General features: G+C 40.8%; 1 protein-coding gene and 1 long non-coding RNA gene across 5 annotated transcripts in view; one reads left to right on the forward strand and one right to left on the reverse strand.

The window, feature by feature from the left end:
• The window catches only part of Nek7 (NIMA-related kinase 7), a 127,446-nt gene that overhangs the window by 41,565 nt on the left and 70,549 nt on the right, over positions 1-15,332 (reverse strand). For all 4 annotated transcript variants that reach the window (NM_001108346.3, XM_087581224.1, XM_087581221.1 and 1 more), the window contains 3 exons: positions 14,660-14,800; positions 5,147-5,209; positions 3,434-3,544 (listed from right to left, as the gene is read on the reverse strand). In NM_001108346.3, the coding sequence (NP_001101816.1) occupies positions 3,434-3,544; positions 5,147-5,209; positions 14,660-14,800 (315 nt within the window). The remainder of the gene's footprint in view (positions 1-3,433; positions 3,545-5,146; positions 5,210-14,659; positions 14,801-15,332) is intronic.
• Positions 6,843-10,868, forward strand: LOC120096259 (uncharacterized). Its single transcript, XR_015635992.1, has 2 exons — positions 6,843-6,951; positions 10,801-10,868. It is a non-coding gene; the product is annotated as an uncharacterized LOC120096259 (long non-coding RNA).

The following is a 15,332-nucleotide window of genomic DNA, read 5'->3' on the forward strand; positions in this document are numbered from 1 at the left end:
TTTGCTTCAAAAAAAAAAAAGGCTATAAAATGGCATAAACTATTCAGGGGAGTAAGGTGGCAGTCTTTATGACTTAAAATGTGTATATCCTGCTTCTCAGCAGTATCACACAAATGTACACAGGACAACGGAGCCAGACAGGTATAAAGTTGTAACATTCTATACCAGACTTCATGCTTGAGCTTTCTCTTCTTCTCTAAGAAAGTAACAATAATTAAACTGTTAGTTGCCTGTGAATGTGGATATACATGTTGTCATACATGTGTCTTTGAACTAAATCTGTGTCCAGACAGAAAACAACATGGGGAAGGTTTTATGCACATAGACTTGATGATTACCTCTGGAAAATGTTAATGAATGCAAAGTAGAGAAAACAAATCCAAGACAGGCCAGCCTTTTGTATTTAAGACAGGAGATAATCACAAAACAAAGCATGGGGGAGGGGGGGCACACATAACTGTGTGTGCTGTTGAATCTCATTGATCCATAATAAAATTCTACTCAAAAAAAGACACCTTCAATTCAGATAAGATAGCCATTCCCTAAAAACAACATAGCAATTTGGTCAAGTCTCAAATAATATACTGGAAAAGAAAACAAAATAACCACGACACATATACACTATACCCAGGACCCAAGAACAACAACAACAACACACACACACACACACACAATATCCGGGATCCAAAGTGATCCACCAGTTATTCAAAATCTGTTACAGCTCTTATGCCAAAGATATTTGACAATATGCCTTTCATGTTTTAGATCTAGAGATCTAAAAGGACCTAGGAACTCTCACCAAGAAGGCTTTATATCTAGACTAGATAAACACTGCCAGAACCTACAAGGCAAGCAAGCACCATCCAAATCCTACACTGACACACACAACAGAGGGACAGAAGCTCTACGGTTGGACATAAAGAACATAAAGTCGTCATGCTCAAACCTTATGATGATTTGATTGATCCCCTCTAAACAGCCGGCTACATCATACACATCCGCAAACTGGTCAGAAGCCTCAAGAGGACACTGCAAGGCTGTACCCATCTGTCTACAGAAGTACTACCCATTCCACACAGAATCCCGTTGTTCTGAACAAAGACTTACCCTCTTTCCCATTGCACCGCCAGGTAAGTAATTAAAACAAATAAAAAATAAATTAAAAAACCTCACACCTTAAAGTTCAAACAGTTTTATATGAGTTTCAGTCCTTTATAAAGACAGCTTTCCTTTAGACAGCTAGGTGGTCCACACAAGTGGACATAGAACACATCCTGATTTTTTCTTAAAGCTATGACTATAAAGTTTTATTGCTCTTTAACTTGTAAAGAAAGCCTTTGGCAGCTGGCAGCATAAGTAAGTGGTGAAAAATCCCTGAAACAGAAAATCAGATAACCGGTTGGAAGTGATTCACTTCAACTTTAGTGCTGGGCCAGCTCCCATAACATAATGACATTACCTTAACTTTTATTTCCCTGTGCTGGGAATTGAATTTTACTTCGTTTTATATGGTGCTGTTATAACTAGAAAACTGGCCAACCGTGCTCATCTTACGGGTTAAGGGGACTGTAAGAGTTACACAAGTTACAGAGGCTGATCCTGAAGCCCCTCTCAGGAGTTAAGTTCTTAATTACCAAGCACCTTGCTCAGAAAAAAACAGTGATGAGATGGAGCGGTAAAGCCCTTTGGCGGAGTAGATGGTCTAGTACTTGCACCTGATGTTCAAAGACTCTTTAAGAGTGGGAAGGGGATGGGGGCTTATGGACAGGAAACCGGGAAGGGGAATAACATTTGAAATGTAAGTAAAGAAATATATCTAATAAAAAAATTAAAAGGGGTTGGGGATTAGCAAGCACAAGGCCCTGGGTTTGGTCTTCAGCTTTGTGGTGGGTGCTGGGGTGGGGGTTGGGGGTGGGGGATGAGTACCAGTAAAGGAAACCTCATGGAGGACTACTGTACCTAATAGACCTCTCTAAAAACACCAGGTCTGCTATTTACAGCAATGGTACTTATGTTTCTAGAGTGTTACCTTTACTTCCCAAGATCCTCTGGAGGGCTAAAGGAACATGTTTGGAACTCTCCTTCCAAAAAACTAGCAACAGATTATTAGTCATTTCCCAGACTCTACCTGCTCAAAGAAGGACTCAATGCACAAGCTGCGAATACCCAGACCACTCAGAAGTTGAAACGCACCCTACCAGGAAATCACAATCTCAGGTCCATCTAGATCCTTGCTGTGGTAGAAGTCTCCACCCAGGGCAACCCCAATCCCTAACTCCTAACCTCTTTCCCTCTGCCATGCTGTCACTCCTCTTCGAGCCTTAATTAAGTCTCTGTCAAAATGGAGGTGACAGAAGGCTCTAACTAGCTTTGTTTTGCTCCTTTGCTTGGTTTGGTTTGGTTCCATACTGGCCAGTTTGTCTTCCTCGGCAACAAAGACTTAGCTGGGCACAGCCAGTGGGATATAGACTATATATTGGAGCTGTCTTGTAAATGTGTCCCTGAGACCACATTCTGGTTAAGGGACTGAGACTGAATGTGAAACAGGATTCTAACAGCTGGATAAATGGTTTTAATCACTACAGTGTCCCTGTGAATTATAGTTTGGGGAAAGTGGTAGGGAGAGGTAGTAAATGTTGGCAAGGACAAGCAGGTTAACTTCCTCTTATTCAGTGCTTTCCATTGCTGCAAATGAACACAGACCCAATTAATACACTTCTAAAGAACGCTAAGTAGCTCTTTAGTCAGAGATCCAAATTCTTCTCTGATGAGTCCTCTCTGAAAGAGCTCAGGCTGCTCTTGGGTTTCCTTTCCTTTCCATATGTATCAATGGGTGTGTGCACGTGTGTGCACACGCACGTGGAATGTGTATTTGTGCAGAAACTTGAGCATGGGTGTGCATGTATGTGTAGAAGCCAGAGGCTGATGCCTTCTGCAATCATTCTCTTTCTTTTCGAGTCAGGGTCTCTCACTGAACCTAGAGGTCAACTATTCAGCTCTCAGGCTAGTCAGTGAGTTCCAGGAATCACTGTCTCCATGCCCAGTGGTACCCAACTTTTTACATGGGCTTGGGAGTCCTGATCTCAGCTCCTCACCCCTATATGGCAAATCTTTCAACAACTATACCATGACTCCAGCCTTGGATTTCTTTCCTCCCTTCTTCCCCTGAGGTCCAATGACAGAGGACCAAGGATACTATCTATGCTCAGAGTAAGAAGCTGAAAACTTCTAACTTCAGAAAACAAGTAAGTCTCCAAGCCCATTTCCAAAGTGATGTGGGTGCATTTAGAAATGTAAGCTAGCTAGAGTTAACTCTGCTATGTAGGGCAACTTTATAGCCATTAGCATCGTGATCACCTTTAAAGTAGCTACCATGGCTACCTATTTCATAGGCAACTCTGTCAGAAAAAAACAAATGAATGAACAGACTTACCTTTATCATTCTGGAGAGGTCACCAGCATCTGCTAACTCCAAAACTATGTTCAGCTCATTATCTTCAATGAATGATGCATAATATTTAATTACATTTGGATGGTTGAGTTGCTAAGGAAAAAAGTCGAAATCAATAATTTTAATTTACCTATGGCTACTAATTCTTAAATTACAAATATCTCGACAGCCTATTTTTATAGTCAATTTTAAAACACATAGCTATTCAAAATAAAATCGGATATGAATAACTTTTATTTTCATATTTAATATTTTATTAGCTATAATAGTGTACTCAAGATCTTTTTAAGTACTGCTGTGAGTAGTAGGCATATAAAGGCATTAAGTAAATGGTAGAACTGAATTACTAATTGCTCAAAATTATATCCTTAAAATGAGACTATCAAACAGAAACATTAAAGTGTAAAAGTATCATTTTATACTCTTACTTTTACACAAGAGCTGTTCCTTTACAGCTAGACTGCTCTAGACCACAATTAACATTTACTACCCAGTGTCTAAATATAGTTTTTACATCGAGAAATATGAGCACAACTACATGGAATCTATATACGTGAGTTGACTAAGATCATCCCTAAGGAAAAATAAAAAATCTCACCTTGAAGAAAGATGTGCAGCCAGCCATACATATTTACAAGTCTTATGTTCAAACTCTGAACAAGTTAACACAAGACAGGACTTCTCAAAGAGAAATTCTCATCAATTACATGTGGTTTTCTTTGTACTTGGAAGCTTTTTCCCCCATGATGTCCCTAATAATGCTATTTCTAGTTAAAAAGTTGTGCGAGTGTGTGTGTGTATGCATGCACATGCGCACACATGTGAGTTTGTCTGCAATGTGTGTGTGTACGAGTGTGTGGGTACTTGAGTGTAAATACGTGTGCATGTGTGCAAGTGTATGTGCCTGTGTACTTAGAGCAGTTACTTCAAATGGGAAGAGTGAGAAAACATAGTTTTGAAATACTTTGGTAAAAACTGATACATTTAAGAATGTACACAGTTGCATAAAATACCAAGGTTTCCCTTTTCTTTAAAGAGAAGCTTTGTGGCCCTGGCTGGCCAGAAGCCTGGGTTCTGCCCACCTTAGCCTCCCTAGTACTGGGATCACAAGTATGGGCCATCATACTTGACTGAAAACAAATGAACAATACAGCATAAACCATTCTGTAAAGGAACTCCTCCACCACCAAAACACTGTCCAGATGACTGGAACCTCATCTCACTCACAGGTGGACAAGGAACTAAAATGTTAATTCCTGACATAGGATCTCCGTTCACTTTGTCTAACTCTGTAAACACAATCTAGGAAATGTTTATCAACATGAAGCCTCTGGGTTAGTCCAGGCTCTCGGTATGACACATATTGAGACGACAGCAGTATGTACTGATACTACCTGAGCCATAGCATAGGTTGGGATGGAATGTGCTACACAAAACTTCTCCAGTGTTTTCGGCCCGTGTATCTAGTGTTTGGAAAGAGTTGACTCTACATAATATTCTGATTTAATTGTTTTATCATAAATCAAAATCGCAGTCTTGAACACACATACTCTAACTTACGCAGTGTCCCTTTGAACCAGTAGGTCACCAAGTAAGCCTTAAAAATTGTTTTACTTGGAAATGTAGCATTTTGGTAAGTCATTTTTATCAACACCTTCAGAAATATTTAAAAACAGCCCATAGATCATTATTTACCTTAAGGAGATCTATTTCTTTGATACAATCGGCACGTGCTTTGGCATCCATTAAATCAAATATCTAAAAGTGAAGTTTAGAATTATTTAGTAAAATGTTTTTTAGGCTAACATGTAAATTCTTTATAACAATCTTTCCCTTCCCTCTACACACACACACACACACACACACACACACACACACACACACACACACACACACACTAATATATATATATATATGTATATATATATATATATTAGTGTGTGTGTATATATATATCCACATACTCACACAGATGAAAACTTTATGTACACTTATTTACGGTGACGGTCCAAAGGAACTTTATCTTATGTGAACACAAAACAACAAAAGCCTTAGATGCTTTTCCTCCAAAGGCCAACAGCTGGGTGTGCACTGGCTTGAACAACCCGGATGAAGGTGATTATGAATAGGATAATGCACTAATAACCAGTGTACACTGAACAGTAGACATAAACTGAGTGTGTTTCACGGACTATCTAATTCCCATCTAAGCCTCACAAGGATGAGAGTATTCCCATGCTGTAGATGAAGAAAAAGACGCTGGCAAAACCTAAGAGACTGACAAGGGTCACACGGCTCACCAGTGGGGCACGCAGTAACTATTCCACTGGCACCCTAGCTCCAAACCCCTACTTTGCTGTACAGACACTTCTAATGGGTCTAGCCTTATTCTCGCCAGAGGGTGGTTGTAAAACAAAAAGGGTGGTGACTGATCTTTGAAGACATGGTGGAAATTTCTATTATGTTAAATACCAAGTCCAGGTACATATAAATAAACAGTCAGACACACATTTAATGTCTCGGCATTAAATTTTCAAGAAAAGAGACTGGCTCTTTGGGATGCTATGATGCAGAACAGGACGGAAAACCCAAAAGCATATAACCAAAAGGATGTTCCTATACCTTTAAAAATAAGACATTTCAAGGTCCCGAGTGTGTAAAAACAACCTTACTCATATAACACCATTTCAATGAGTGACATTTTTAGTCAACAACTCGAATTAAGTCCTACTACTTCAGTTGGGTAGATGTGTCAGCTGAAGTAGTGAGCGAAACAAATGTTTGTAATTAGGAAAGGATACTAAACACCTCCCATATACATCAGAACAGCAGTCACTAGAGGTCAAGAAGGGTTCGAGGCTAGGTAATGGCTGACAAGGTACAGTCACATAACAGGTGTGGGTTCTGAATGTTCTAGAGCTCAGACTGTAGGACAAAGACGACAATATAATAACTGATCATACACATTTTATTTTAAGAAGGAACTAAAAGAGAGCTGTTTGTGGCTCCCCAACCCCTCCCCTCCCCCCAACAAAATGACAAATTATGCTGGTCTGATAACCACATATTGCTCACATGTAGTAAATTATCAATGTAAGCTATAAAGATTTATAATTATGTCCCAATTAAAAGCATAGTAAAATTCAAATTGGGGATGTTAATTAAAAATTTAAGACAAGCATAACGTCCACAAACCTAGTAGACTAAATATTTGAAGCTCCGCCCCTTCCGTCTACTGTAGTGACTCATACAGTTTTTGCTGTAAACAGAAGCTAGGAAGAGCAGAAGGCAGAGGGGAAAGAGGTGAGTGAGTGGAGGGTGGAAGGATCTTGCCTATTGTTAAGTCACTCTCTCTATGAGGTTAAGTGGAGGAGGTATAGGTTGGCTGGCTATAAGTGAACACCACAGTCAGGGATGAAAACAAAGTAACCCTGATTAAAATGTATCCAGTGTCAATCTCACAGAAGAAAAGAGGAACTTTACACACTGTTCGGTTTGAGGTAATAATCATCAACTGTAGTTTTAAGCCAGTCTGGGCTACATTAGACCCTGGCGTATTTTTATATCTCCAGATGAACACCAAGAGAAATGACTAATTCTTGCCTAACGATGGACGCTGATAGTGTTCTTAGAACTGTTGGTCACAGGCCGTGCGATAACTGACCCTTCTTAGAAGAGTCAGTACGTTGGGTAATCACGGAATCCCTGGGGGGAAACTGCCCAAGAGAAAGAGAAAGGAGATTGGCAGCCTCAATGGTTAAAAAAGTGAAAACCCACAAACGAAGAGGCACAGGAATAATCTGAATAACCAGCGCCTCTTGGAAGAATATTTTAATAATAAACGTCAGAGAGCGAGAAGCATAAGAACCTTTGAAAATCATGCACACACACACACCTGTAGGCAGGCTACATGTAAATAATAAATATTTAGCCCAAACTGTGTTTCAGCCAATTTAGAATTGTGAAGAGTTTATTTTTAACTGACTCTTCAACAATATCAAAAATTGTTCTTTAAACCTTGGGGAAAAATACTCATTCCTGGCACATTTAATATGACAACACTTTCTGAACCAAATATATTTACAAATGGATTTAACTGGAAATGTGCGTCTTATCTTTCTTTAGTCAACATGTCAAGACAAAAGTAAAGGCTGAATCTTTGGAATAAGTCATTCCCAGCACAGATTCAAAGCTGCCTGGCATTTTAATGAGCGAGGAAAGACAGAAAATAGAAAAATATATGGGGTTTTGTAAAAAGGAAAAGACATTTTTACATAACACACACATATATGGAAGGCTTCAGGAGACATTTATTTTTAATCCAAAGTTTTTTGGGGCTTCAAAACTTATTTTATTCTTGGTTAAAGCCGAAGTTGTTAGTTGTGGTCAAGTAAGTAACAGCTGATACATTCGTGGTATTCTCTGAATCGTTTTGAAAAGAGTTTATCTGTCATCTTCAAAGTTTACCCAAATTACTCATCCAAAGTTATGATTAGTTTATCTTCAAAAAAGAATCATCTGTGTACCTTAATAGAAACATTTCTTAAAAACTACTATGAGGGGCTGGAGAGATGGCTCAGCGGTTAAGAGCACCGACTGCTCTTCCAGAGGTCCTGAGTTCAATTCCCAACAACCACATGGTGGCTCACAACCATCTGTAATGGGATCCGATGCCCTCTTCTGGTGTGTCTGAAGACAGCTACAGTGTGTTCATATACAAAAACTACTATGAAATCACACATAAGATGTAGTAAGGATGCATATTTACTCACTCACATACATGTGTACATATGTATACACTGTATATATTGAGCTAATATATACACATGTATACACATATACCTTTAAATGTCCCACATACAAATCATCTCCTGGACCCTCCTACCTTGAAGGACATGAATAAATTCATGGAGTAGCTTGTCCCTGCACCGAGTAGCCTTGTCTTCCATATGACAAATCCTCACTTCTCCTTCAGCCCTCACACTTAACTGCACCTCAACTGTTCTCCAAGTTTTGCCCCAATTAACTCTAATGTCAGGAGAAGCCCCCTCCCCGCTTCAAGCTACCCAATGGCCAGGCAGAACCCTCAACCTTTACTGGGTACTGGGAGTTGGGGAAGGAGAGCCACAATCTGCCTTCTCCATAAGAATTTTCTACAGCGAGCTCTGTCGTGCTGGGAGGCACTGAGCAGTGAGTCTGGGACAAGCTCTCCCGTAGTGCTGGAAAGCTCTCTAGTACCCTCTTCCCACTCTAGTTCATCAACCTTCTTCTCTCCTCATGCTTACCAACATGTCCAGACCGGGCGTTAAGATGCAGGGTTCCATTTCCTGCTCATGGATTCCAGAGAATCTGCCATGTGATAGAGTGAACCTAGACACTTGGTTGTGTCCACAGTTATTCCATAACTACAGAGAACTGTCTCCAGTGGGTGCCCTCTAATTTATCAGGCTTGTCAGACAGGGTAGCCTGACTTTCAGTACATCAGTAAGCTCTTCTTGGGTTTCTTTTGTTGTTTTGTTTTGTTGTTGCCATTGTTGTTTTTCAAGACAGGATTTCTCTGTGCCATTCTGGCTATCCTGAACTCATGTTTTAGACCAGGCTGGCCTTGAACTCAGAACTCTACCTGCTTCTGCCTCTGCCTCCTGAATGCTGGGAATAAAAGTGTGCACCATCACCATCTGGCTAGGGTTTCTTTTAAATTACAAAACTGGAGAAAATATTTCATGAAACTAGAAACACAGCAAGCTTTACTTGGGGATAGGGTTACTCTTTAGGATGCAGTCTTATGGAGATAAGCAACTGTGGAGGTGTGTACCTGTGTACAGGTGTGTGGCTGTGTACAGGTGTGTGGCTGTGTACAGGTGTGTGGCTGTGTACAGGTGTGCAGCTGTGTCAGGTGCATGGCTGTGTACAGGTGTGCGGCTGTGTAGAGGTACATGGAAAGCTGTGAGAATGGGTAGAAACAGCAAATTTTAACTGTGAGGACCAGCGGGGTTTTAAAGAAGCTTCTGGGAACTAGAGTAACAGTTTCTCTGAAGATCTGAGTGAGAAAGCAAACAGCCATGATCATAAAACCTGCTGCTTGGCCTAAATGCATAAGGGTAAATAGGGAACATAACCGTACTCCCATTCATGCGAGGAGCTCCTAATCCTGTGGTTAGAACACATTCATTAGAGCTGTAAGGAATATACTTCCAAAGAAAAGTTGCAAATTCCCAAGAAGTAACCTGAGCCCCATAGGAGGAGGAACCGGAAAGATGAATAAAAGTGAACAAAGCCTTGAAGACTGGAGACAACTGGGAAAGCAGATTAGAAAGACTGGACAGGACAGCATCCATTTTAAAATGTGTTAAGATAACTGACCAGGGGCTGGAGACAGGGCTCAGAGGGTAAGAGCACTGGCTGCTCTTGTAGAGTCCTGGGTTCAATTCCCAGCGAACACCTGGTGGCTCACAACCATCTATAGTGGGATCTGATGCCCTCTTCTGGTGTGTACGCATACATGCAGGCATAGCATCCTACACATAATAAATAAATACATCTTTTAAATTTTTATTTAAAAAAAGATAACTGACCAGGACATACATGCTAGTAGAACACTGTATATATAATAAATAAATAAATAAATAAATAAATAAATAAATAAATCTTTTAAAAAACTTATTTAAAAAATAATAACTGACCAGGATCGAATTAAGTTATGGAAACTGGTCAAACAGATCTTAAATAAGAACTCTGTATAATATTGAGTGGTACTTGATAGGGGAGGTCAATGACTAAGTATGGTTTGACAGAGGAAATAAAAGAGATGAGAATAGTTAGGGATTTTGAGACTAGGAGACAGAACAGGTAACATGGCGGGAAGACAGTCAAGGACGTACAGACACCATGAGCCTAGCTTCAGAAAGATCAAGAGTGGTGGCAAGGAATGGATAAAAGAGGAGATGCATTTAAGAACAAAACAAAACAAAAAAGAGCACTAACAGACCAGGGAGAAGGGAGCCTATCCCTTGGTAATGGCTGCAATACAGAGCTCGCTGTGAAGTGACCATGATGTGAAAAGCAAGCCATACTGAAAATGGCTGTGCTGCGCCCAAGGAGAGAAACACCTTACACGGAAACAGGGTGTGAGGAGGTGGGAAGGCGAACCAGGTCAGACTCACACAAAGAACAAGGTCGGAACAAAGGTTGGGTGTGCTGCCCTCCAAACCTGCCGCCAATGCAGAAGCTATAGCTCACTTAATTGGCTGGTATGCTGTCTTCCAACTAATGTCTGCAAAATGCTTGAGTTCTTGTGCTTTTATCTCGTTCACACTCCAAGGAATACTTATTTATGCTCCTTCCTCTAGGCTGCTGCCATGGAGACCTATGTCAGGATTTTAGACCAGGAGAATCTCATTAAATCCTATTACAAATATTTTGGTCTCAGTCTTATACACTGGCCAATGACACGAAGTAATCAAGGAATTGAGTTAAATTAACTGTTCGATCAGGAGGAAGGGATGCTGCGTAGGGAGGAACCGGAGACGGGGAAGAAAAGAATCGCACATAGAAGGTCAGACTCGTGGCGGCAGGTAAGATACCACCTTACTTTTTCAAAATGAACCATAATGGAATGGACACGGGGTTTTAAAAGATTGTTTTCTGTTCTCACACGCTCTAGGCTGCTAGATTTCTTTACGATTTGGAAAAAGCGAGGAGCTTTAGCACAGACAGACCTTCCACTTGCAGACACAGGCAAAGCTGTAGGGAAGTAGCTAGAACTCAGCACACTGGTACTCACGGCCCAGTGCAAGTGAACGAAATGGTATGGGACAGACCCCGAATGCTAAACTCAGGGTACAGATGATAAATAGTCCATTACAGGTTTGCAAACAAGGATATTACAGAAGCCATACTTTAGCATCCACACACCAAACATCCAAAGAGTTCTGGAATGATTTTCACAGAGTTGAGAACAGTAATACAACTCCTAGACTGGTAACGTAGCCTGAAAAATCCAGTATTTGGTTCTTCAGGAACTTTGTGAATATTTGTTGGGAAGTCTTCACAGCAGCGCCTCACTTGGATAGCAACGCTCTTTCGTTGTGAGGAGAGCAGATTACTTTTTGAAATGGAGAACAGTGGTTTTCCTCGTTCAATACAAGAGCAATCCATCATAGAACTCAATAACATGTCTGGGATGCAAATACAGTTCTCACAAAGCCTTGACGCTCTATTCCCTAATCAGAGAAGCAGGGCACGGCCTACAGAATCATTTGCCTCTTCAGTACAAAGTTATGCTTAAACTGGGAGACAGCACAGAATCAATTAAAGAAGAGGAAAGACAAGGCAAACTGATAGCCCCCCCCCCACAATGCCCTCGAGAGTGCACACACACACACACACACACACACACACACAGCACCCGAGGCACACAGTGCAACTCAGGGGCAGCCAGAATCAGACACTGGAAGCTGGACAGAAACGCAACTATACAGGCTGAGTCATCCTCCACCTTCCAAACGACAACCAGCAAAGCACAGAGATAGAGCTCAGATGCTAAAAATCTAAAAAGCTTTTACTTCTTCCCAATAGCGCTGCCCCCTTCTTTCTTCCTATTTCTAATAACAAGGTTCTGTAATTAAAAACTAATCACAGGATGGAGCTAGAGCCCTGTTCCTTTTCTAGTCTTACTGTCAGAGGAAACCAAGAAGGGAGCCAAGAAATACTCTGAATTTTACCCCTTGGCTTCCAGCACCTTTGGCGATGGTAAGGTCTTCTCTCCATGAGGTACTGAGGGAGGAACTTGTGACTGCATCTTGAGAACAAACGTGCGGATGGCCCCACCTAAGGATCTGTAGAGAATCCTGATTGGTCTCCTTCTCAAATTCCTCCTCCTGTTTTCAACCGCTCCCATTTATAGTCTGGCTTCAACTCCAACAGCTCAAACTGACATCTCTATTCTGCAGTCTCATTTAGCAGGCGTCCAGGCCACGGGCTTTAACACGCAGTTGGTGTGAAGCACGCTTTGCCCTGGGTAGTCAGACAGCTAGTGGAACCTTAGTAGAGTTTTCATAAGAGTTAAAGTCTTTAGTAGAGGGATAATCTTCCCCCGAGTCATGTGTTTCCTAAACACAGACATCTTTATTCTAGATGGCTCTCACTTATCTAACCCAGGCTGATCTCAAACCCAAATCTACCCGCTTGCCTCAGCCTTATGCTTCCAAAAAAAGAAAAAATAAACTAGTCCGCCTTTGGAAAACAACCCAGAATTAACTTGTGGTGCACAAGCATGCTCTGTGGACCACCTTTTTGACTTTGAAGCACAAATGGGAAAAAAATTCCTTGCATACGCATACTAGTAAAAACACACAGTATCATGCAAGCATTTGACCAGCAAATAACTGTAGTCAACCTCAGCAGGCACTAACTTTATAATATGCATACTTTTGAAGAATGAGCAAAAGACACAAGTAAAAAATATTTTAAAGTTTACTTCATAAGCTGAGGATTGGGTATACTGATATTATAAACAGATGTTTACAATCTAAGCACATGGTACATGGTTCTTTCATCTAAAATGTGATTTTTTTTTTTTTTTTGAAATGCAGGGGAATCAAACACACTGGTACACACATGCTAGGTAAGCGCTTTCCCCCTCTGAGCAATCTATGCCTAACTCTAACATTTCCTTCCATCTTGAAATAAGAATGAAAACTTTGTTTCCGTAATGGCTACGACAAGCTTATGGATCACGTGAGAGGGAGAAAGCCAAGTGCTTTCCAGGCTGAGGATCGCCATTAGGACAAACGAAACATGACAAGGCTCTGGAAAGTGGGCGTGCCTCATAATTATCCCCATGTACAGTGGAACTAGAACACTAGGGTTAGGGCCAGGCTTTGAAGAGGAGCTGGATTGAATATCCTAGTAAGATCACCAGTGTAAGGGGAAGCCCTGGGTCCTGCTAAGACTGAACCCCCAGTGAACGTGATTGTTGGGGGGAGGGCGGCATTGGGAAGAGGGGAACACCCATAAAGAAGGGGAGGGGGAGGGGCTAGGGGGATGTTGGCCCGGAAACCGGGAAAGGGAATAACACTTGAAATGTAAATAAGAAATACTCAAGTTAATTAAAAAAAAAAAAGAAGAGGAGCTGGAAAATGATCAACCAGTTTGAAAAGAACAAAACTGCCCAACCAAACTGACTCTGAGACACTAATACAGCAGAGACTTAAAATCACAGGTGAATCATCTTAGCTCCTCTCCATCACTTCCCCCAAGTAAATACGGTCCACCATCATGTTCCCTTCCGGTCACAGGGCATGTGGCTGGACTGCTGTTCACTGACTTCATGAATTCAGTTACTTCTTTGGATATCAAATAGATGCAGAGCTTCGGCTGAGACAGTCCACTTCAACATCTAGTGAGTGACAACTTGGCTCTCCCTCTTAAGAGCTGCCACCACCCCCAGTCATTGTTGGGTATGGGGGGAATAGTTGTCAGCATTTTAAAGCCTGACAGTAGTGTTGAGGCTTGGTCTATTGCTATGTATACTAATGGTAAACTCTATACCCAGAGGTCTAGGTCTACAAATCACTTCTCACGCTTACGAGCTTTAGTTGTGCAAACGTTGTTGCTTGATTTAAAACTATCGGTTAAATAAAATTGGCTACGGAGTGACCTGGTTGGAGGAGGAGAGACAAGAAGAAAAGGAGAAGAATGGGAGAGAGGAAGAAGCCACCATGAGGGGAAAGGAACCATGAGCATATGGCCAGGAGAAACAGCAAGTATCTGGGGTACGCCACTGGGGAGATAGGTAGGCCAGCAGTTAGAGGAGTAGATTAGGGGTGATGACACCCCCAGTAATTGTCAAGCCAAATAAAATAACCATAGTCTGAGTCTCATTTATTTGTTGAGTTAGTTGGGGATAAGCAAAAAGTGATTTAACTACTCATTAATTTCTGTGTATTAGAGCCACATATATATATAATGAGGAGGAGACAGATTTAGCCTGGGCCTTGTGCAAACATGATATGGAAAACTTAATTTCTACCCCATATTACCTTCAAAATCAGCCTTTAAAATACAATGTTCTTTTTTAGGATTCTCAAACCATAGTTCCATGACCCAAATCATTCCAGAAATTGTTTTCCATCTAATTTTTAGACACCATAATTTCACATGAATTCATACAGTTAAAATACATTTAAGATACATTCATCATCTTACCTGCACTTTTTTTAAAGCTACTGGAACTCCATCCAGGAGACAGGATGCTCTATAAACTTCACTAAATTGTCCACGTCCAATTTTCTTTTCTATTCGGAAGTTGGCTAAAGTATTATAGCCCATATCTGGTCGTAATGCCTTCTGCAATTAAAAATAATACAAAAAGGTTTCAGTCATCCAATGTACAAAAAAACATATGATATAAATAGATGAAGATATGACATACATGGAATTTACTGCTTACGGTATAGTTGCAAATGCCCCACACCAATAATATTTGAGTTCCTTGAGAATAGGGAAGGCAATTAATTGAAGATAGTGGTTGTGGAAGGCAGGTAATAAAATGAAATATACATAGCATTTAAGAAGGGGAAGGCTAGCCAGGTATTGAAGTCATAGGCTTTTAATCTTAGCACTCAAAAGGCAGAAGCAGGCAGATCTCTGAGTTTGAGGTCAGCCTGGGCTACAAAGTAAGTTCTAGGACAATCAAGGCTATAAAGAGAAACCCTGTCCCAATAAAAACAAAAAACAGGCTGAAAACACACACACACAATAAATCAAGGAAAGAGAATGACAGAGGAGGAGAAGGATTTTGAAATTTTAGGTAAGAATTTTCTGCAACTTGGCTTTAGGTCACAAAGTGTAGGTTAGACTCAACCCATCTTGTATTCTC

Source organism: Rattus norvegicus, chromosome 13 (assembly GCF_021556685.1).
Source record: "Rattus norvegicus strain SHRSP/BbbUtx chromosome 13, alternate assembly SHRSP_T2T, whole genome shotgun sequence".
Classification (NCBI taxonomy): Eukaryota; Metazoa; Chordata; class Mammalia; order Rodentia; family Muridae; genus Rattus; species Rattus norvegicus.